This window comes from Malania oleifera, chromosome 11 (genome assembly GCF_029873635.1).
Source record: "Malania oleifera isolate guangnan ecotype guangnan chromosome 11, ASM2987363v1, whole genome shotgun sequence".
In the NCBI taxonomy this organism is placed as follows: domain Eukaryota; kingdom Viridiplantae; phylum Streptophyta; class Magnoliopsida; order Santalales; family Ximeniaceae; genus Malania; species Malania oleifera.
Genome location: NC_080427.1, coordinates 43007690 through 43032310, shown reverse-complemented (window position 1 = coordinate 43032310; position 24621 = coordinate 43007690). Strand labels below are relative to the sequence as shown.

Sequence of the window (24621 nt, the reverse complement as noted above, 5' to 3'; positions counted from 1 at the left end):
CACAAATAGTATAAATTATTTTAAGGACAAAATGGTCTAACCATTTAATGGAAAGACTTTAAAAAAAAGGAAAAGAAAATTTCTATTATATATATATAGGAGGGTGAATAAAGTAAATCACTATATTGAAAAAAACATTCTTGATTAATATGAAACTTTCAGTTAACAAGATTCTTTGACCTAAATTTTTTATTAATTCAATCAATTAACATAATTAATAAATCAATTGAATGGTCATCCTATTAAAGGCTAAAAGAAAAAGTCTCCACTTTTTCTGTTTTAATCAGTTTAGGTTCCAAAATTGTCTTTTTTTTTTTTCCTTGCAGTTATCTATTCCTTAGATTAATAAGCAAAAAATATTATTAACCATTCACGTTGCATATAAATTACAAAAATCCATTAGATTTAATATTATTTATCAACAAAAAGGGCTTTTTTTTTTTTTTGTAACCATAAATATAGTTAAAAAAGTTTAAGGGTCATTTGTAGTTGATGGTATAATTGAGGGGGTGTAAGTGTATTTTTTCCTTTTATTCATTATTAATTTTAATATTTGTTTTTTTCCTTACTATTATTTTTCCAACAGACAAATCCTAGTCAATCAAATGCGTGACTTACAAACTTACAGTCAAGTAAACATTTATATATATATATATATACTGAGGAGGAAAGAAAGAAAATAGTGAAGCATAGCATTAATACACTACCAGACAAATACAACAGAAAAAACTCCCTAAAAGCTAAACACAACCATGAAAGGGCATAAACACAAAGGTAACAAATAGGATAGGAGAACAACCTTGGGAAAGAGTTTGGTCGCTTACAGGTGTTAAGAAAGCCAATGATCCCACCTCATCCTTATCAATGAGAAGAAGCTGAGTAAAGTCTCTTCATTTAAATTTCCAAAATTATCCATTTTTTGAAATGCAAAGCAATCTGCCCTGTACAAAGAAGAAAAGAAAATAATATCTTCACATAACCATGAATTGAAGAACTAATCAAGAAAAAGAAAGAATAAAATTGAGGAAAGGGTCGAATAAGATTAAACTTGACGGGTTACTAAAACCATCCATTAGGATCCTGTAAAATCCATCCCCTTCTATCAAAGCCGAAGGGACCAACCTCCAGAGTAACTTGCAAATATATTTATAATCCCTACAATGGCCAACGCTGAAGACTTCTAATTCTAAGATACTTCTACAAAGCCACCATAAATCCATGGACACAAATACACCTGCTTCACTATTTCTCTTGTTGCACCATTTCTTTAGTTGCCAACACTTTTGAAACTCAATTGACAGAATATACAACTAATATTATGAGGATTAGCCAACAACATAGATCTTGGGACTTAAGTTGTTCCAGTTCAATCTCAATAAGTGACGATGAATCTAGGGGGAAAAAACGAAAACCAGCAAAAACATAACAAAAAAACAAATATGGTTATTGCCATATGTTCTAGATGTCAAAAAATAAAAAATAAAAAATAAAAAATCTCAATGATCAACTTACTTGTTCTAAAACCCGTTGCAACTTGCAAGATACTAACTTGTTCAAGTAGCCAATAACAAACTTATAGTTAAGTAAACATTGACAAATATCTAATCAATATATATATTGATAAGGAAAGAAAGAAAATAGTGAGCCAAAGCACAAATAATACTACCAGACAAATACAATAGAAAAACTCCTTACAAAGCTAAACACAACCATGAAAGAGAATAAGCACAAAGGTAACAAATAGGATAGGAAAAAAATCATGCGAAAGAGAACGGCGCAGCTGTATTGTTTAAAGGCACTAGGAAAGCCATGGATGAGAAGAAGCTGAGTGGCATCTCCAGTTAAATTTCCAAAATAATCCATTTTTTGAAATGCAAAGCAATTCTGTCAGCACAGAGAAGAAGAGTAAATAATATCTTCACATAACCGTGAATTGAAGAACTAAACAAGAAAGAGAGAATAAAATTTAGGAAAAGAGTCGAATAAGATTAAGCTTGACAAGTTACTTCAACTGTCCACTAAGATCCTGCAAAATCAACCCCCTTCTATCAAAATCTAAGGAGACCAACCTCAAGAGTAACTTGCAAATAGATTTATATTCCTAAAAAAGGCCAATGCTGAAGGTTTTTAATTATGAAATTCTGTTAAAAAACCACAATAAATCCATGGAAACAAATTTACCTGTTTCACCATTTCTTTTCTATATGATTGTGTAAGAGCAAATGAATCACCATGAATTTATTTGAGGAGTTAAATCAAAATCTACAGTAAGATTTGAGGTTCAAGAAAATGGTTGCGAACACTTGCGAAACTCAATTGATAAAATAGACAACTAATATTGTGAGAATTAGCCAAGAGCATGGATCTTGGGACTTAAGTTGTTCCAGTTCAATCTTAATAAGCAACGACGAATCTATGGGAAGAGAAGGGGGGGGGGGGGGGGGGAAGCAAACCATAAAAAGCATAACAAGAAAACAAATCTGGTTCAAAACATTGCCATATGTTCTAGGTGTTCAAAGAAAAAATCTCTCAATGATCAAATTATAAAACCCATTTCAAATGGATTATCCAGAGTAAAAAGGGTGACACGATCTCAATCAAGACTGCCTTGCAAGATGATGTCAAAATTCATTAAATTTTCAACCATTTATATGATGTTTCAAAAGTCAGAAAGTAATCTGGACAATAACCGTGGTCTCTCATTGTTCTATGTAACCATTTGAATGTACTAACAAGGATCATACAGTTTTCCTACAAAGGCAAAGGGTAGATGCTCAAGGGTACTTTGCATGGTGTTTGATGTACTGCATGGAAATGAAATCTGGGTTACGAGGTCAATTTCAAGCTATACAACACAAATTACCTCAACAATTTGAACTGGATACCCATGAAATCTGCATAATAGCTTGAGCCTTTCTTGGGTTCACCCAAGTGATGTTGATGCCCCAAGAAGTGAATTGTGAAATTCACAACCTAAATAATCTCTATACAAAGTGAGGATATAAAGTTTGATAGGCAAGCTTCTTGGCATATATGGTAATCCAACAAACATATTCTAGACTGTAGATTTAGAACCAGAGGCCATAATCTGTACTTACCTCAAGTGCACTTAAGAGTTATCAAGTGGGTAGTTTTTAATCATTTTTGTTCTATACACATTATTCAAAGGTTTCAATTTATAAGAGAATCATTGAACACTACGAGTAAAGATATTTTGAGCCATACCATTACTATCCATTAAATACACAAATAAGCCAACTCCACTGACTTGTGTACCATTCTTCTATAATATACGAGATATGGGTAGGCTTGTCATCGTAGACATTATCTTGTGTCACACCTACATACCCTTCAGTTTTCAAAAACTGAAAAGATGGTTCAAAGGCAAAGTTGTGAGATACCATATGATGTTTCCTTAAACTTATCATGGGCAAAAGTTGCATGTTCAGAAGGCTTTCATCATGAACAACTAATAACATATACTGCACAGCCTGTGATGGTTATCATAACCATTCAACTGCAATTTCCATCATTAACCAACCAAGAGTTGGAAGCAAGGTCTCTATTGGAATAAAGGAGCTTTTATTGAACTAAGCAATATCCCTATGGTGGACAGACACAACACAAGCGGTTAACATGCCTCTCTTTGAACTACATTAAATTTTTACTAAAAAGGGAATAAAAAATAAAATTAGAAAAAAGAAAAGCTATTCCAGCTTTTTGTGAGGAATATCTCAAACTAAGCTAAGTATTACTTGGATTAATGGTTCTTTGCTGCAACTAATAACATGTTCAACATTTTTTGGAGGTAATATCAAATAAGAACAATGATCAGTGTTTTAGACTTTAGCTGTATGAATGAGATTTTGAAAGTAAGATTTCATTGATTAGAAAAAAAATCAAATTCCACCAGTACGACAGTACCCATAATCAAGGAACATTAACCACAGCCAATAATATTTGGTGACAAGAAAGTGGTTTCATACAAGGATTCTATCACCCTGCACAACAAACCAAATCAAACCAAACAAAAAGTGCTACCCATATTTTCAATTACGCAGAAGTAAAAAATCAAGGTAACTAGTGTGGTCAAGTGTCTAAATTGACATAACTCTGTACGACCAAATTGTGCATTTTATTTAGCAAAAATTCTGGTTGGTACATTATAGAGTTGAGAACAAAGGCATAAATACTAATAAAAAATCTTGATAAACCAGAAAGATACACTAACACTTTAATGGAAAGGAGAACAAGAACAATCATATGTTAAATGAGAAAATTGAATACATAAGGAGATGCTAGTTTTGTATTGAACTCCATTATTCCCATTTTCTTCAAGTTAAGATATTATTGTTGCTTGCTCCATTTGTATGCTGAACATAAAATTGAATATAAATGGAGCAGAAAAGTGATTGTCAAACATAAAAATAAAAAATAAAAAAATGTACAACAATTTGGAGCATTCATTGGAATGGCAATGTTGAATATGGTAACAACTCTGCACCGCGGAACAAAAAAAACATTATTTCAATAGCAATTATAGAGAATTTTGGATGGACAATTGCTTGTTATAAATCAGAACACAATAACATTTAGGAAAATTAAAACTACTGGGAAGCACTCTAAATTAATTTAGTGAGACCTTCCTACTCTTCTGGGGCAAATTAATTATGATAACATGACCAGTAAAAGCAGAAGTGTTTGGACTCCCGGACTAAATATACAAACATGTATATACATAAAATGTGATTCAGAGTGCTGGCAGCATGAATTTTTACTTTTACCCAGCCAACTTTCAAAAAATGAAGTGGAAACAAAATTAACAATCATTTATTTATTACATAAAAGATTAAATGTGATTCAGAGTGCTGGCAGCATGAATTTTTATTTCGATTCAGCCAACTTTCAAAAATTGAAGTGGAAACAAAATTAACAATCATTTATTTATTACATAGAAGATTAATAAGCATAAATATAAAAAGAAAGACAAAGAAAAGAATAATATATTGCTAACAATGGATAAGAAAGAATACTTGGGCAAAGCGGAATCTTTTTCCCTCATCCCATGTAGGACACACCTTTTATGGAAGCTCCTCCCTGCCACATTCGAATGAAAATTCTTTTGGGTATAAGAAAGTCAATTTTTCTACCCTTGAAAAACGCACATCCAATGACCTACTAGGTAGCAATTTCTTGCACACAGTATGTAGTCCAAATGCATGTTCAAAAAAAAAAAAAAAAATGCAAAAGGAAAAGACAAGGGACTGAGAGAACCCTAATTAATTTGCATAAGCTTGAAGAGCCTCACCAGTTAACTTGCAAACACTCCATTCAGCATCAAATTTTAGTGAAACACAAACCACTCCACCCTCCCATACCCCATCTTAACTGCTGCAACACAACCATAGACAATAAAATCAATGATTAAAACTTGATTCTTGAGCCATGGGAGGACGATTAGTGGGGCCTCAAGCAACATCCCCCAACCATTAGCTCCAAAAACAAACATAAAAAAAAATAAAAATAAAAATAAAATCCTAGAACTATTACCATGAATGGAGCTTGGTCTGGAACTGCAAAACCCACTTTCAGGAGCTTCGACCCTGCATCAACCATGATGATCTCCATGCTTCTGTGGCTGAACCCTTGCCCTCAATTGTCAGCTAGAAACCCTAGATTTGAAGGGCTTTGAGTGTTCAAGATCTTACAAGGAATTAGATAATTGAGAATTAGAGAATTCAAACCATAGGTCAAGTTAGTCCAGGCAGTCGAAATTGGGCTTCTCCATTGCAGTCAGCTTGAGAGAGAGAGAGAGAGAGATGAGGGGAAAGGAAAGGATGCTTAGAGAGAGAGGGAGACAGGACATACACAGAAACCCTCTTTCCCTCCTCTCTTATCTTCACTAAAAAAACCCATAAAAGCCTCATCCAATATTGATAAGATGGGGGCAAAATGGGCAGCACAAGAAAATCATATTTACTGTTTTCCAGCTTCATGCTTTTAAAATATAGAGATTACAAGCAAGGTCCTTCTAAATTATCAAATATTGAAAAGATGAAGATATTGTTATTCATTGATTTTTTTTTTTCCACAGTTAAAGTTCAAATATTTCTGTAGATTTGTGAATTCAGGACTCTTTATCATTCCCATTACATCTGTGGAATGTGCCACCTCACCATCACACAAAAATCAAACTTTAGAACACATTTTAACAGAAGCATGCGAATTTCAGGATGCCAGTTGCAAAGATTGCTTCTCCGAATCAGCAAAAACTTTCTGCAAGAAGTCGTGAATGGCAGCTACAAAATCTTCCGGTTTCTCTTCATGGGGCAGGTGGCCACAATGCTTGATGACTTTAAGATAGGATCCAGGTATCACTCTCGAAAGTCTCTCCGTATTCCAACAGGGGACAAGTCGGTCCGTATCCCCGGTGACAAGCAGAACTATTCACCATTCAAAGGATAAAACAATTGCAAATGTTGATTGGATCATTGTTTAACACAAATAGTGCAACTGTTGCCCAGAAGTCATAGACATAACAATGGAAAACTACAACTAGTTCTCTATTAGCCAAATGTTCCCAACAAAAACAAAATTTGAGACCTACCTACACAATGTTCAGCATGAAGGAAAAGGAAGCAAAAGAACAGGGCAAAAAGAAGAGGGCAAAAGACAGAACCTTATCATGTAGCTGTTTGGTTGAAGGGAGAAAAATATAAGGATAAAAAATTACCATCTCTTGATTTAACTGACTAGCTCTGCCTTCCTACCATTTCAACATTCACTTGAAGGCAAATTCATATAGGGGAAAAAAAAAAAAAAGGAGAGAGAGAACTCCAATTCCATTCATTTTTGCTCCTTGGCTTCTTTCTAAGCCAAAGAAGAAAAGAATTTTACTCACTTTAGCTGTTGGCTAAGGCCCATTCATGATGCAGCTGATTCTATGGCCATGTGGTCCAATAGTTAGGTGAGTAGATCAGGAACCTGAATTGAGTGCAATAGTGCATGGTGCCTGACCCTAGCATTCCTCAAACCGTACTACAATTTGACAGTTTTCATGCATGAACAAAGAACTGGCAATTTTAAGGTAATTCAAATTCTTATCTTGCTGTTAAAGTTTCCTGATTTTTTTTCTTTCTAATTAAACGTTATTATGAGGATCTCCAATTTTGGGCAACATCTAGTGCACAAGAATGTATAATCAATCAGCATTGCTACCTGGACATGAAATCCTTTGAAGTTTTTTTTCCAGCGGTGGTTCTGATTCAGGTGCTGAATATGTAAGTATTGATGCTATGTATTCGACAAGAGCCCTATCCCAACCCTTGGTCCTCAATGGCTGCAGATGACAACAGCATCATTGTGAGAATAATGTCGTTCATAATAGAAGCAGTGCCCCAAAGCTGCCCTATTGACTGGCTGGCATGGAACACAATATATAGTGCAAGGGGGTACAACATAGACATGGATATATGACAAATCCCAAAGTAATCATACTGCACATTAAATTGTTAATGTCATACAAAACTACATCTAAAAGATCTCTTCCATCTCTCTCTCTCTCTCTCTCTCTCACACGCACACACACATATGCACACGCACACACACAACCATTTCCATTAAAGTTTCTAAATACATTGCTTCTATAAAAACAATTACCATTTGATATAGTTCTAAATTGAAAAATATTGTGGCTTTTTCTCCACGCTATTATAACATTCTCCAAGAATGAAAAAAGAAATCCATATCATACATCAGGAAATCATCAAGAGAATTTTGAAGAAGTGAACTGAGACTTGCAAGGAATCCCTAGTAGGACTTGCAACCACCATTGAACCTCCCCCTTGTGTCGCAGCCATGGTTCGAAATCGCGGTCGCGGGTAACGTCGCGCAACGGTCGCGGGTGTCGCGAGTCGCGGGAGACGCGGGTGTTACGTAACAGGAAGCGAGCGTAACGGTCGTGAATTTTTTTCGCGCATGCACAACCATGCCAAAATAAAAAATAAGCATGAAATCCATTAATACATGATTTTTAATGAATTTTGAAGGCTTTCATTCAACCTACAAATGCTTTTTAATAGGCATTATGATTTTTATATTAATTTTAGTGCGCTGTTTACAAAAAAAAGCATATTTTTTTATAGTTTACATTACTTTAATGAGTAAAAAATATGTAGAAATATAAGAATCAATTAATTAAAGTCATAAAGTTACTAAAAATGAATCAATACTCAATAGACTTAATACTCAATATACACATTACACATACATGAATTTAAAAAGTGATTAATATCAAATATCAATAAATAGTTGAAAATACATGAATACAATATTACAAATTTATAACATAACACATGTCACCATCAAAAAGAATGACGTGGAGGGTCTTCATAATTTGCATCTGTATCTTGAGATTGGGATAGGAAATTATCTCCCCATCCTTGTGGAAATACATAGTTGAATGAACCCAAGTTTGTGTCATTTTGTTGTTGCTCTTGAAAATGTACTGGTGATGAAAATTCTCCTGAATAATGTCTATAAGTTGGGGCAGGGGCTGGCTCTGGGTAGTGTGTAGAAGAAGACTCACTAGATCCTGAGATTCCTGATCCACAGGGATAAAAATGTGAGTCACGAGATGCATAATGTGGATATGCTGGATGAGATTCATATGATTGTGATGATGAACCATCTAAACCAAAGTCGCCAAAACTACGAACCACACCATATGAATCTTCAGTAGAATCGCTAGGGTCACCACGAGGACTCCTTCTCCTGGGTTGTGAAGATTGGTTCCCTGGAGGAATACCCAAGTCATAATTTTCAGGTATGTCATGTAGTCCATAAGGATCAGAAGGATATATATCCCTTCCAAATGATGTCCCTATATCATATCCATAATTATATTCTATACCGCCGCCTCCACCACCACCACTGCCACCCCCCCAACCCCAGCTCCAGCACCACTATTACCATCATCATCACTTGGTAGGCTCAAACCAAGATTGTCATCACTTAATGTACGTTCAAGGCTTGAACTTGAATAATCATGCGCATTTATTGGTGGTTGATCACCTTTTTCTGTAGTACCACCAACCTCTTCATTTAACCAATTTGAATTGTCCTGACCGTCGAGTAGTGGTGTCTCTCTCTCCTCTAACCATTGACTTAAAGGATCATCTTCTTTGAAAATGTAGTCCAAATTGATAGGATTGAAACCCTCTTCAATTTCTCGTTGGCTTCTTCTCATTGTACGTCTTAACTTTAACCTCATGTTGTAATGTACGAAAACAAGTTTTTGTAGTCTCATGTACTTTAATCTATTTCTTATTTTCGTATGGATGAGGCTAAAGGTGCTCCAATTACGCTCACAGTTCGAAGCTAATGTGGTCTGGCTAAGAACTCTAATTGCTATTCTTTGGAGCTCAGGAGCACACAAGCCATAATGAATCCATCATTCAGCTGCATGAATAATTAAAAAGAGTTTTATGTTAGTATAGCGTATTTCAAAAGTCAAATTTGAACACAAAGAGAGAAAATAGAGTAATTCTCTATTATTTAGCTATATAGCCATATTTACCAGGATTTGTTTGTTTCACTGCCCTTTGAGCCAACGGGGTTCCAAAAGTCTCCTGCCTATCTCGATATAGCAACAACTAAAAAAGGATGATTGTGAAATATAATTAATTAATTAGATGTATTAATAATTATTTTTGAAAGTATTACAGAATACTAAAACAATTCATCATTCAATTTAATGGAACCAATACTTACTTGATTAATAGCTCGAATTTGAGTATCTATATCGGGTACCGACTTGGTTATCACTTTTTTAACTCCATCCATGACTTCTCTAACAACTTCAGGAGAGGGTGGGGCACCATAAAGAAATTGTGGGTTCAAAAAATACCCTACAATTAAATTTAGAAACATATTTAATCAATAGTTTTCTAATGCAACTATGCATAATTTAAAAGTTAAAATAATAAGAAATTGTATTTGATTTACACTTACCAGCAGCGTGCAAATCTTGGTGCAACTGAAAACTCCACCGGTTGTCAATAATTTTCCAATAGTCTTTGTAAAACCGGCAATCTTTTTGAATGGCCAACTTCGCCCTATCAATTGCCTCGTATATGAAGCCCATAGTTGGTTTTTCATCACCATCAACCAATTTAAGAACTTTCACCAAGGGTTCTTGCACTTTAATTATATCAGAGGCCTTTTGTCAAAACTCTTTGCTTAAGATAATTTTCTTTGAATCATATGCTGGGTCTGATTTTGCCATTTCAAACCTTGAGTTTTTCCAAGCATCAGATGTTAACATTTCCCTTAGTGCTTGTTTATGCCTGACAATAGTCTCCAAAGCAATGAAATTTGTGGCAAATCGAGTGATGGCAGGGCGAAGTAACTCTCTATTATTTGTGAATTTCTTCATGAAATTCACTGTCCATGTGTGGTTGTAAATAAATGAGGTTATTGTTCTTGCATCTTCTAAGACCTTCTTCAAGTTACTTTTCTTACCAATATCTTCAAGAATAAGGTCTATGCAATGAGCTGCACATGCTGTCCAATAGAGATTGGGCCTCTTTTGCATTAATAATTTTCTTCATGCCTTCATTGCAGCTTCATTATCAATCACTACTTGGACAACATTCTCCTCTCCAATTTCTTCAACCACCTCGTCCATTAATCTGAAATGAAATTATAGATTTACTAATTACTACTATTTAATTAAAAACATGCAAGTCCATAATACTATTTGCATATACAATTAAAATTAGAAAATTACCTGAAATAATATTCAACTGTTCAGCTTGGCACATCAGAGGCATCAACTGATTTATGAAACACGGTGCCTCTATCGCAATAAACTAAAAAGTTTATAATGTGTTTTCTAGTTGATCCTGACCAACCATCACACATAAGTGTTACACCTCTCTCCTTCCAAATTCCAGCAAAAGAAGCTATATAATTTTTCATTTCTTGATACTCCTACTCCAAATAAATTTCAGATATCTCATAGAGTGATGGACCTTTCACCCCCTTTCCAACCTCTGCAGCAATATCAAGCATAGGCTACATAAATGGAGAGTCAGCTACATTCGCTGGAATCCGATTATAAATTAGGAATTTTCCAACCGCTTTTCCGAATTTACTTCTTAAACCTTTCAGTAACTTTGTACTGATTTTTGGTTGTTTCGCACTCTTACTTCTTTCTAAAATAGGATCCATTGCCTTTAGTCTAGCTTCAAGGGCATCAGGATTGATCCATTGTCGTCAACTACCTCCAGCTTCTCGACCACTATAAGATCGAGCTCCTGCTCTATTGAAACCACTGGTAGCACCACTGCCAAAGCCACCTCCCTCTTCATAAATATTACCCCTTCCAGTTGTTCTTGCTCGAAATCTTTGTCTCTCTTCCCATTTTTGTTGTGATCGCATGCTTTCTTATCGAGCAAATCTCATACTTTCTTCTTCCAAGTCTTCTTCATCGCTCAAATTCTCAAAATCTCCTCTAATTTGGACTTCTGCTTCTTCTTGCCTTTTTTGTTTATCTCTTTTCTTCTCAGCATACTGTTGTAGATGTTTCATCATTTGTTCTCTCTTACTTGTGTGGTCACATTTGAGCATCCAGCTACTTGACCCTTTTTATGTACCAAGTGTTGTTTCAAGCATGTAATGCCCCCTTTGATTATCTTCCCACATAACTTACACATAATAACATGTCTATTACCGTCCACCGCAGTACCAAAATGCCATCTAATATCCTCATTAGGTAAGTTTTCATTTCCTCTATCACGTGACATATTGATAGACTTAATTTGATGATCTCTACAGAAAATATAAAGAAAATACAAAGTTACAACCTTCCTACAATGACAGGAATAATATAATTAGTAATTTAGTAAATATTAAATAATAAGTACTAAATAGTCCTAATTTTAAATACTTATTACGTAAAAATAAAGTATAATATTTGATTAAAAATAATAAGTAATGTTTAATATTTTTATATTTAAATAAACAAAATTATAAAATATTAGATATTTTATTACAAAAAAAATATATTCCTTTATCTTTAAAAAGATATTTTCATTATTTTTTATAGCTTGATTTTATTTTCATTTATAACTATAAAAAATTAACATTGTAATTTTAAAGGTGAAAAAGATTTTTGCTCTACTTTCATATACATCACAGCATCACAAATAGAGATCCATACATTACAAATTGACTATTTAATTTTTTAAGCATTTTCTCAGTATATGGATTAAAACTAAATTTTTCTACAAATTCCAGTATTTATTAGTAAAAATCAGATTTATTAATGTATTAACTATTAGGTTAATTTTTTTTTTTATTAAGTTATCAATTTTTACTTTATTTGATAACTAAAAACAAAAAATAGATGTAAACATTTATTTTACCTAATTTTAAATTTAAGGTCAAAATGATGTTTTAAAACTTAAAAAATATTAATAAACAAGGTCACCCTACTCAAGAAATGGCAAGTAGATACACATGTAACATAAAATGGGTGACAGATGTTATTTAATTTTTTTTTCTTTTATAATATGAATATTATTTAATATTTTTTCAATAGATGGGAGTGAATATGATATCTTCTTTATCAAAATGACCACTTTGTCCTGCTGACATAAATAGTATGTTAGCCAATTGGTGCCATGAATTAATTTTATTTCTATAAGTTTGGCAAATCCTAAGACTAAATATTATAATAATTGTGCAGAGTATTCCTTGGAATTCTTTAAGAATGGTGAAAAATAGAGCTCAATTAAGCCTAGATAATATTAAATGCCATCACATGGATGTCTTGTGTACATACATTATTTTAATGCTTTGTTTAGATGGTGAATGCAGTAGTGGATAATAGGATATTCAAATATTATTATTTCAATTATTATTGGTAAATATTAATTATTTACTAACCTTAAAAAATATTAATTATATACTATTAATAATTGCTTGCTATGTCATGGAATTAATTTTCATAATTATCTTTCAAAAAATATAATACAATTAAAATATTTATAAATTAAGAAAATTTTATTTTACATAATTATTAATGATTTCTAATTTTTTACTCTATTAAATTACTTTTTTTTTTAAATTCAAATTAACAAACCTATTTTACAACAAAATATAATTAAAAAAAAAAAACAGAATGAAAAGTGCTGTGGGTACAACAAAATATAATTTAAAAAAAAAAAAACATAATGAAAAGTGCTGTGGGTGTTGAGTGTTAGTGTTAGAGTGTCTCATACGCTGGGGCCTAAGAGTCGAGTCAGACTGAGAGAGGGGAGGGATTCGAGGGAACTCGGAGGAGCCTCGAAGGAGCGAAGGCTGCGAAGCACAAAGTAGCGATGACTCCAAGCTCCGAAGCTGAAATCGAGAGGCTGGCTGGTGGCGACTGCGATGACTGGCGAAGGAAGGTGCCGATTGCGACGACTGGCGGAGCTGCTGCAGACCTGTTGCCGTCGCCGGTGACTCGCCAAGTTGCTAGAACTGCAAGTCTGCAATTCCTGAGTCCTGGAAGGCTACGAAGTGCGAAGATGAGTAGATCTGCTCGGTAGCCTCGGTGTGCTCACTCTCAGGCTTCGAAGCCTTCTTATTGCTTCGGCCAACAAATTTTCAAGGTCAGTTTGTAACTTTCCATTTTACCCTTTGAATGGCAGATGGGTGTGGGGACTGGGGAGAGGGGGAAAGCAGCGTTGCTGCCTGCAGCAGAAAGCCTACAGCGAATCTGTGACCTGTCGGCCATGTAACGGTCCGTAACGGACGTTACGACGTGTAATGTTGGGGTATCGGCCATTACGTGCCATTATGTCTTCGTAACGGCCGTTACGGCTGTGAATTTTTTCCGAACCGCATTATCGGCCCGTATCGGTTTCGGGGCCTCCGTTTTCCGTTACGTATCGGCCGTTACGCTACGTAACGGCCGTTATTTAAAACCATGGTCGCAGCCTACTCCACCTTTTTCGCCAGAAATCTTAGGCTTGCTCATTAACGACATTAGCTAGGCTTCAGCATCTTTTGTCAAAGCAAACTATTCTCTGTCGAAGGGGTGTTTCGAAGCTTTCTCTGAGTGTTGACCTTATAGATCACACCCAATTTTGATAATGACAAATACTCAAGTATTTGATAGCTTTCAAGTTTGTGTGCAGGTTTATATTAGCAAACCAACTGATGGCACATGAAAGCAAAGCATGAAGACCCTGAAGACTTTAATTTGTATTGCCAAATCATGATTGTAATCTGGGTCTGTAATGGTAATATAGGAACGGTCTGTAATAATTAATGCATGGCATGCATGTAGGAACTAAAGCTCAAAGACCATAGAGACCTTAGGGAACAATCGACTGACACAAGGTTTTTTGGCATACTTAAAAAGGCCTTAGAAAGACCCTAGGTCCCAACACTTAGTGTTGGAACTGTATAGACAAGCCCTAGGTTGTGAATGTACTAATACTATTTAAGTCAAACCTAGGAAAAAGTTTTAAATTCCAATTCACCTCCCCTCTTGGGAATACACCAAAGCTAACACTAAGTTTCTCTAGAATGCTCGAAGTTTTTGGTTTTTTCTCAATGATGGGTCTCTCTATCGCGAACAATTCTCTCAATCTCGCACAAAATCAATCATGGATATTTCAGCAATAGACGATGTTAAAGCAATTGGTACAGGTTGAAGGTAAATCCTTCAATCTGAGTTTGGAGGAGGAGGAAACCCCATTTTTTGTGTGTGCTTGAGAACAATATTTCTCAGAATAGGTGGATTAAATTTTTGAAGGAGGGAGCTTCATGGGTTGTTGATGGATTGTTAACTTTCATTCGACTGGTAGGGGATCCAGAAATATTCACAAAAGGAAATCTTCTTTGTTGGATGGTGATTAGAAGGACAAGGGTGAGGAGTTTTTGGAGCTACGGTTGAGGAGGAAAGGGAAGAATTTTTTGGTGTTCACTCCTAGAGGTGCAAATTGCATTGGATTTACGAATGTGTTCTCTGATTTCATGAGGGAGTTTCATCCCAAGCTTGAAGGAGCAGGAGTTGCAAGCTCATCAACTCCTAGATCGCAGGTGGTTTCCTAAGGTAAGGTAGGTGAAGGCTATGTAAGCAATACAAAATCAGAGAACATAAGTTTTCGTTGTGCAAGAGAGTTGCGTTTGAAAGAATTTGGGGTGACTCTAGTTGCTCGTCAGAAGGATATTATGCAAGAGGAGGTAGTATGCAAGTCTCTAGTAGTCGCTAAAAGTGGGCTGCTATCAAGGAAGATGAGGGGAAGAAGGTTGGGCTGAGATGGCTGGCTTTCATTTTGGATTTGGACCAAGTATGTGAGAAAGGTGGGGGCTTCTTTTTTTAGTAAGTTTGGGCCAATTAATTAAACAGGCCCTGTAAGAACCCAAACCGTGAGATGAGGGTTGATTATGTAAAAAGAGGGGTAAAAATGGAATTTTGCAGGCTTCGTCGATGAGGCCATAATTCGTCGACGAAGGTAGAAGGCTTCTCGTCGATGAAATTCAGAGGTTCATTGACGAGGAAAAGCCAAGAGGCGGAAATTGGAAATATCAGCATTCGTCGACGATATCTCCGTCTCGTCGACGAAATCCCTGAAGACCTCGTTGACGAGAAACACAATTTGTCGAACGAAATCCCCCGGGTCAAAGGTCTATAAAAGGATATTTTGGGTTGCTTTGGGGCTAAGTTTCGCCAAATACACTCTCTCTCTCTCTAGAACTCTCCCTACACTCTCTCTCTCTAGTTTTCTTCGTCGTTTGTCGCTTGAATCACAAATCCAATGTTACTCCAAGGATCAGTGAAGGATTCTCTACGTTTCTAGCGGATCGGAATCTTGTTTTGAGGGATTTTGGGTTTCGGGCTAAAATCGAGATAAGACTCAGTTTTCATTTCTGATTCAGTATATGTGTAGTAGTATGGATTGTAAGCATGTACAGCACTGTGGTTTGTAGGTTTTGGAGTCTCGGTTCGTAGTTTTGGGAACCGTAGAGTTCGTAGTTGAAATTCGGGTTAAGGTAAGGGGATTCTATTTATATCAGTTCATTTTCAAAATCGGGATCGGTAAGCTTGTAGGCTACGATCGTATGTATGTTATGACTACTTATTTGGAGAAATCTATCGAGTAAAAATGCAGGATTTTCGGGTTACAGATTTCGGGAAAATTGGGGATTTCAGGTATCATCTCTACTTTGTTTGGAAATCTGTTGGTCTTGTTAAAATTGTATTATTGAGGTGACCGTAATCCATATTTGCATAAACGGTATCCTTGAATTTGTAAACGATATGATTTGTCGTAAACCAAATAAGTGTGGTATGTATGAATTGTATGTATTTGCTCCAGATATTTGTAAAACAGCTATGTGACGGCTTATTACCGTACATTGAAATGTATAGGAACGTGAGTTCCAAAATGATTCCAGGGATTTGTAAAACAGCCTTGTATCGGTTAACTACCGTAGGCGAGAGTGGCCGGCTCTATATCCGGGGTGTGAAATATCACCAGTCACCGAAGGGTGTGTTCTACACCGTATGTAGCAATGTAATCACTATGGGCCTAGGTCGTCGCAGCGTAGTTATGCATGTGGCAATGTAATCGTGGTGAGACTGGGTGACCTTGTGTAGTTGCGTATGTAGCAATGTAATCACTGGGGGCCTGAGTCATCACTTCGTAGTTGTGTATGTAGTAATGTAATCGCTGTGAGACTGGGTGACCTTGTATAGTTGCGTATGTAGCAATGTAATCACTATTGGGCCCGAGTCGTCGCATTGTAGTTGCGTATGCAGCAATGTAATCGATGTGAGACTTGGTGACCTTGTATAGTTGCGTATGGAGCAATGTAATCACTGTGGGCCTTGGTCGTCGCAGCGTAGTTGCGTATGTAGCAATGTAATCGCTGTGAGACGAGGTGATCTTGTGTAGTTGCGAACTAGTGTGACGACACTGACCGTATGTTTTGGATATCGTATGTACTGGAATGGTTTTGTGAAAATACTGGAACTGTATGTATACGTATGAAACTGTATGTAAATGTTTCGAACTGTATCGTATTTTACAGTGTTATGCAGTATGTAAAATAACACTGGTATGCCACACACTGATATAAACTACTTTCTTCCTTACTGAGAGGTGTCTCACCCCGAATGTACTTACAATATTTTTCAGGTCCTTCAGGTAGCCGTAAGTAGCATCCTAGCGTCTGGAAGCAAGGGTGTCGTAGCTGCTGCTAGTACCTACTAGGTACGGGCTTTTGGTGTCTAGGTTGTCGGGATGATTTTTGTAGACACTTGGGGTATGTTTGGTATTATGAGAATGTATATCCTAGTTGTATAGACTCTGGTATGATACTGTATGTGTATAAAAGACCGTATTCCGCTGCGTATTTTGATGAGTATGGATGTTTATGTGTATGTATATAGGATATTCATTCACCCCACGGGGTCGGACCCTCTTTTTGTGTTGTATCATGTATGTTTTAATTGATACAGAGACTAGTTAGATTACTAAATTCACACCCGGGACCCACTCGCGGGTTCGGAACGTGACAGCTTGGTATCAGAGCTAACCAGGTTGTTAGGTCTTGTAGACTTGGTTAGGAGTATTGATGTGTACATACCAGAGTATAGTATGTAGGAAATGGGTAGTGTTTGGTCGAGGGTTGTTCTGTTGCTAGATCGGGATGTGTCGGCGGTATTCCTTGTTTTTCCTAGGATGACGATTCCAATAAAGGCAGGGCAGACCATTGATGGATTCGTGTCGGTGTGATGGGATAGGCTTAGACCTTTGAGAGTAATAGTTGACATGATTAGGTCTATGATTGTGTTAACTGCGCACGATATAGGAATTCTAACCGATTCCTATTCTGTTTTCAGAATGGAGCCTAAGGATAATAACTTGGAAAGTGGCTCCAAGGAGACGGCGAGTGATGAGTCTCCTTTTGTGTCTCGTGGTTTAGCGAGAGAGGTGTTCCGAGAGATCGGGCGGAGCGTTAGGAGACATGAGAACTCTCCTACTCATGTTGGGTGTACCATCGAGAGGTTCACACGCATGCACCCTCCAACATTTACGGGAGAACCTGATCCGATAGCGACGGAGGACTGGATTGAGAAGACAGAGAGGATTTTGGAAGTCCTCCACTGCACTGAGAAGCATAAGGTCCTGTACACTACCTTCCAGTTGACTGGGGAGGCAGGGCGATGGTGAACGACGGTGAGCCTGCTTGAGAGGCAGAGAGTTGGTCCATCTGGTATGATGTGGGGCCGTTTCAAGGAAGTATTTTTCGAGAGATACTTTTCGGTCTCCACTCGGGATGCGAAGGCTGATGAGTTTTCGGACCTGACGCAGGGAACTTTGACGTTGTAGAGGTATGCTTCTAGATATATCGAGTTATCTCGATTTGCACCATACTTAATTCCAAACGAGCACGAGAAGGCTCGGAGGTTCGAGAAGAGTCTGAGGAAAGACATCCGCCGTCTTGTGGGGATGCTACAGATCCATGAGTTCTCTGTCCTGGTGGATAAAGCCATCATAGTTGAGACCGACCTTCGGGAAGATGAGGTAGTGCAGGTTCAGGGGAAGAGGCCAGTATCTTCCGGTCCTCAGAGTGGTCCACGGCAGGGACAATGGAAGAAGAAGAAGAATTAAAGCTCTGGTTATCGGCAAAACACCGATCGGCCGATTGCTCAGGGGGATCCATCCTCCGCACCGTGTGCCAAGTGCCATAAATGGCACGATGGTGAGTGTCGGCCATTTTGGGGTGTCTGCTACAATTGTGGCAAGTCGGGCCACATGGCGAAGAGCTGTCAGGAACAGAGGATTATGTCTGCACAAAGTCAGAACCGTGGGAGTAATCAGGTGCCTCGGGTGAACTACCCGGCGACCACGGCTCCAGCGAGAGTATATTCACTTACTCCAGCAGATGCGGAACACGCTGGGAATGTGGTGACAGGTACCATGTTATTACTTTCGAATAAAGCTGTTGTTTTATTTGATTCGGGGGTAACCCATTCGTTCATATCTGCTAGTTTTGTGAAGTTGTGTGGGGTTGAAACCCAATTTTTGGATGAATGTTTGGCTATGGCCACGCCGGCTAGGAATGTAATGATATGTAGTAAGATGTTAAGAAATTGCCCAGTTGTGATTCAGGAGAGACTGCTACCGGCGAATCTAGTAGTATACGACATGTCGGGTTTTGATGTCATACTGAGGATGGATTGACTTTTCTCCAGCTATGCAGTGATTGATTGTCGTAAGAATGTAATAGTTTTCAGACCTCCTGGGAAGCAGGAGTATGAGTTTGTGGGATCGTGTGTGCGTTCGATGTCACAGATTTTATCGGCATTACAGGCGAGGAGGTTACTCTTGGATGGTTGTCAAGGGTACCTAGCTTGTGTGAAGGAACTGCCGTGGGATGAGTTGAGACTCAAGGATATTCGGGTGGTCAATGTGTTTCCAGACAACTTACCTGGTTTACCTCCGGATCGTGAGGTGGAGTTTACGATAGAGTTGCTGCTTGGCAAGGCACCGATCTCTAAAACTCCGTACCGGATAGCTCCAATGGAACTTCGAGAGTTGAAGGAGCAGTTGCAGGAACTACTACCAGGGTTTTATTCGACCGAGTGTTTCGCACTGGGGAGCTCCAGTATTATTTGTGAAAAAGAAGGACGGGTCGATGCGTATGTGTATTGACTACCGTGAGATCAACAAAGTGACAGTGAAGAACCGCTATCATTTGCCTCATATAGATGATCTTTTTGACCAGCTACGGGAAACATAGGTATTTTCGAAGATCGACCTACGGTCAAGGTATCATCAATTGAGCGTTAGATCTGAGGATGTAGTAAAGACTGCTTTCTGAACCAAATACGGCCACTATGAATTCTTGGTTATACCGTTTGGGTTGACCAATGCGCCGGTAGTGTTCATGGATCTGATGAATAGGGTATTTCGTGAGTACCTGAACCAGTTCGTTGTGGTGTTCATCGATGACATTCTGGTATACTCGAGTAGTACGGAAGAGCATGTGGAACATTTGAGGTTGGTACTACAGATTCTGTGAGAGAAGAAGTTGTATGCTAAGCTGAAGAAGTGTGAGTTCTGGTTGAATTAGGTCGCATTCTTAGGCCATGTGGTGTTTGAGGGCGGTATCTTTGTTGATCCAAGCAAGATCGAAGCTGTGGTCGACTGGGCTAGACCGAAGAGTGTACAGGAGGTTCGGAGTTTTCTGGGCTTGGCGGGTTACTATCATCGGTTCGTAGAAGGTTTCTCGAAATTGTCTGGACCCCTGACACGATTGACTAAGAAGGGGGTGAAGTTTGACTGGACTAGCGATTGCGAGTAGTGCTTTCAAGAGTTAAAGCACCGACTAGTCACTGCCCCAGTGTTGACATTCTTTCGGGGGATGGGGGTTTTGTAATTTATAGCGATGCGTCTCTGAAAGGTTTGGGATGTGTGCTTATGCAACAGGGTAAGGTAGTAGCTTATGCTTCTCGACAACTTAAAGAGTATGAGAAGAATTACCCTACGCATGATTTGGAATTGGCTACTGTAGTTTATGCTCTAAAGATCTGGCGACACTACTGGTAGGGTGCTCGGTGTGAGATTTTTACTGATCACAAAAGCCCCAGGTACTTTTTCACGCAGAAGGAGCTGAATATAAGGCAAAGGCAGTGGCTAGAGTTAATCAATGACTACGATTGCACGATTAATTACCATCCGAGAAAGGCTAACGTGGTAGCTGATGCGTTGAGTCGGAAGTCAGAACATGCAGCGGTAACTGCAGTTGTAGCTCAGCATCATGTCAGACGGGATCTGGAAAGCCTTGGCATAGAGTTGGTGTCTGGTGATCATCGGACTTTCATTACGAGCTTGGTGATTCAGCCGACCTTGTATGAGCATATTAAAGCCGCGTAGGCTAATGATGCAGAGTTAGCTGAGATTGTGAAGAAAGTGCAGCAGGGTTTAGCTGCGGATTTTAACATCTCTGACAGAGGTGTGTTGAGGTTTGGGACCAGGCTGTGTGTTCCAAATGACGATGAGATCAGAAGGACGATTCTAGAGGAAGCGCATCGTTCTTTGTACACGGTACATCCGAGTAGTGCGAAGATGTATCGGGATTTGTGCGAGTCCTTCTGGTGGAGTGGTATGAAGAGGGATATTACCCAGTTTGTAGAACAGTGTCTGACATGTCAACAGGTGAAAGCTGAACATCAGAGGCCGGTAGGGCCGTTGCAGCCTTTGCCTATTCTGGTGTGGAAATGAGAGCACATTTTCATGGATTTTGTTACCGGAGTACTGACAGCGCTTCACAGGCAGAATGTTATTTGGGTAATTGTGGACAGGTTGACGAAATCTGCTCACTTTATATCGACGAAGGTTAGCTATCCTTTGAGTAGGCTAGTTGAAATATACGTGCATGAAATTGTGAGAATGCACGGGTACTGGTGTCCATTGTTTTAGATCAGGATCCGACGTTTACTTCTTGATTTTGGAAGAGCTTGTAGGAAGCATTGGGGATGAAATTTACTTTCAGTACAGCGTTCCACCCCCAGACTGATGGACAATCGAAGAGAACGATACAGATTTTGGAAGACATGTTATGGGCTTGTGTATTGGACTTCGGTGGTAGTTGGATTTAGTTTTTACCACTAGTGGAGTTTGCCTATAACAATAGCTTCCAGGCTAGTATAGGGATGGCACCGTTCGAGGCATTGTATGGTCGGAGGTGTCGATCTCCTTTGTATTGGAATGAGGTCGGTGAACGTCAGGTTTTAGGACTTGAACTTGTATAGTAAGCGTCTAAGAAGGTAGGTTTGATCCGGGAGAGGATTAGATCGGCTTAGAGTCGACAGAAGAGTTACGTGGATGTTCGCCGCCGTGAGTTGGAGTTCGAGGTAGGGAGTAAAGTATTTCTTAGAATCGCTCCGATGAAGGGAATGATGAGATTCAGCAGGAAGGGCAAGTTGAGCCCGAGGTATATCGGACCATTCGAGGTACTTGAGCGGTGGGTCCGGTGGCCTACAGAGTTGCATTACCCCCAACACTCTCAAGGGTCCATGATGTGTTTCACATATCCATGCTGAGAAGGTACATGTTGGATCCATCCCATGTTATTAGTTATGATGAGTTGGAAGTCAAGGATACTTTAGCATATGAGGAGATACCTGTTCAGGTTCTAGACCATAAAGTTCAGAAGCTTCGTACCAAAGAAATACCGTTGGTGAAGGTATTGTGGCGAAACCACGAGGTTGAGGAAGCTTCTTGGGAACTAAAAACGGAAATACGCCGGAAGTATCCACAGTTGTTTTGAGTAGTATTTGGATAACAGGGTGGTATGAGTATGTACGTATGTATGTAATACTCTGTTATCGTATTGTATTTGGTGGTTAGTCTCTTGGAGAATCCTGTTGTGTTATAAACTTCCGAGGCCACGTATGTATGTAACAACGGTATTCCTTCGCCATAAATGAGGGAATGTATGCATGTATCGTAACGGGGCTGCGTATAAATGGCTGTCGTATTCTCTAGAGTATGTATTGTAACGGGGCTGCGTATAAATGACCGCCGTATTCTCTAGAGTATGTATGTACGCATTGTAACGGGACTGCGTATAAATGACCACCGTATTTCCTAGAGTATGTATGTATGTATTGTAACGGAGTTGCGTATAAATAGCCGCCGTATTCTCTAGGGTATGTATGTATGTATTGTGACAGTTTGGTTTCGCTTCAGAGTGAGTATGTATGTAGTAGGAGGAATGTGTTTGTAATGAGAGATTGCAAATTTCGAGGATGAAATTTTTTTGTGAGAGGAGATTGTAAGAACCCAAACCGTGAGATAAGGGTTGATTATGTAAAAAGAGAGGTAAAAATGAAATTCTACAGGCTTCGTCGACGAGGCCATAATTCGTCGATGAAGGTAAAAGGCTTCTCGTCAACGAAATTCAAAGGTTCGTCAACAAGGAAAAACTGAGAGGAAGAAGTTGGAAATATCAGGATTCGTCGACGAAATCTCCGTCTCGTCGACGAAATCCCTGAGACCTCGTCGACGAGAAACAAAATTCGTCAACGAAATCCCCCGGGTCAACGGTCTATAAAAGGATATTTTGGGTTGCTTTGGAGCTAAGTTTCCCCAAATACACTCTCTCTCTCTCTAGAACTCTCCCTACACTCTCTCTCTCTAGTTTTCTTCGTCGTTTATTGCCTGAATCACAAATCCAACGTTACTGCAAGGATCAGTGAAGGATTCTCTACGTTTCTAGCGAATCGAAATCTCGTTTTGAGGGATTTCGGGTCTCGAGCTAAAATCGAGGTAAAACTCAGTTTTCATTTCTGATTCAGTATGTGTAGTAGTATGGATTGTAAGCATGTACTGCACTGTGGTTTGTAGGTTTTGGAGTCTCGGTTCGTAGTTTTGGGAACCGTAGAGTTCGTAGTTGAAATTTAGGTTAAGGTAAGGGGATTCTTTTTATATCAGTTCATTTTCAAAATCGGGATCAATAAGCTTGTAGGCTACGATCGTATGTATGTTATGACTACTTATTTGGGGAAATCTATCGAGTAAAAATGCGGGATTTTCGGGTTACAGATTTCGAAAAAATTGGGGATTTCGGGTATCATCTCTACTTTGTTTGGAAATCTGTTGGTCTTGTTAAAATTGTATTATTGAGGTGACCATAATCCATATTTGCATAAACGGTATCCTTGAATTTGTAAACGATATGATTTGCTGTAAACCAAATAAGTGTGGTATGTATGAATTGTATGTATTTGTTCTAGGTATTTGTAAAACAGCTATGTGACAGCTTATTACCGTACGCTGAAATTATAGGAACGTGAATTCCAAAATGATTCCAGGGATTTGTAAAACAACCTTGTATCGGTTAACTACCGTAGGCGAGAGTGGCCGGCTCTATATCCGGGGTGTGAAATATCACCAGTATGTTCCGACTGGTCACCGAAGGGTGTGTTCTACACCGTATGTAGCAATGTAATCACTATGGGCCTAGGTCGTCGCAGCATAGTTGTGCATGTGGCAATGTAATCGTGGTGAGACTGGATGACCTTGTGTAGTTGCGTATGTAGCAATGTAATCACTGTGGGCCTGAGTAGTCACTTCGTAGTTGTGTATGTAGTAATGTAATCGCTGTGAGACTGGGTGACCTTGTGTAGTTGTGTATGTAGCAATGTAATCACTATTGGGCCCGAGTCGTCGCATTGTAGTTGCGTATGCAGTAATGTAATCGATGCGAGACTAGGTGACCTTGTGTAGTTGCGTATGGAGCAATGTAATCACTGTGGGCTTTGGTCGTCGCAGCGTAGTTGCGTATGTAGCAATGTAATCGCTGTGAGACGAGGTGACCTTGTGTAGTTGCGAACTAGTGTGACGACACTGACTGTATGTTTTGGGTATTGTATGTACTGGAATGGTTTTGTGAAAATACTGGAACTGTATGTATACGTATGAAACTGTATGTAAATGTTTCAAACTGTATCGTATTTTATAGTTTTATGCAGTATGTAAAATAACACTGGTATGTCACACACTGATATAAACTGCTTTCTTCCTTACTGAGAGGTGTCTCACCCCG

General features: G+C 38.3%; 1 protein-coding gene and 1 long non-coding RNA gene across 3 annotated transcripts in view; both read right to left on the bottom strand.

Moving 5' to 3' along the window:
• Positions 1 to 6044: 6044 nt before the first annotated feature.
• LOC131167879 (uncharacterized) overlaps positions 6045 to 24621 on the bottom strand; it is a 54508-nt gene continuing 35931 nt past the window's right edge. For both annotated transcript variants that reach the window (XM_058126911.1, XM_058126912.1), the window contains 2 exons: positions 7219 to 7339; positions 6045 to 6443 (listed from right to left, as the gene is read on the bottom strand). In XM_058126911.1, the coding sequence (XP_057982894.1) occupies positions 6229 to 6443; positions 7219 to 7339 (336 nt within the window). In that variant the 3' untranslated portion in view covers positions 6045 to 6228. The remainder of the gene's footprint in view (positions 6444 to 7218; positions 7340 to 24621) is intronic.
• LOC131167880 (uncharacterized) lies at positions 7619 to 9909 on the bottom strand. Its single transcript, XR_009140169.1, has 3 exons — positions 9772 to 9909; positions 9578 to 9653; positions 7619 to 9459 (listed from the first exon to the last, which is right to left on the bottom strand). It is a non-coding gene; the product is annotated as an uncharacterized LOC131167880 (long non-coding RNA).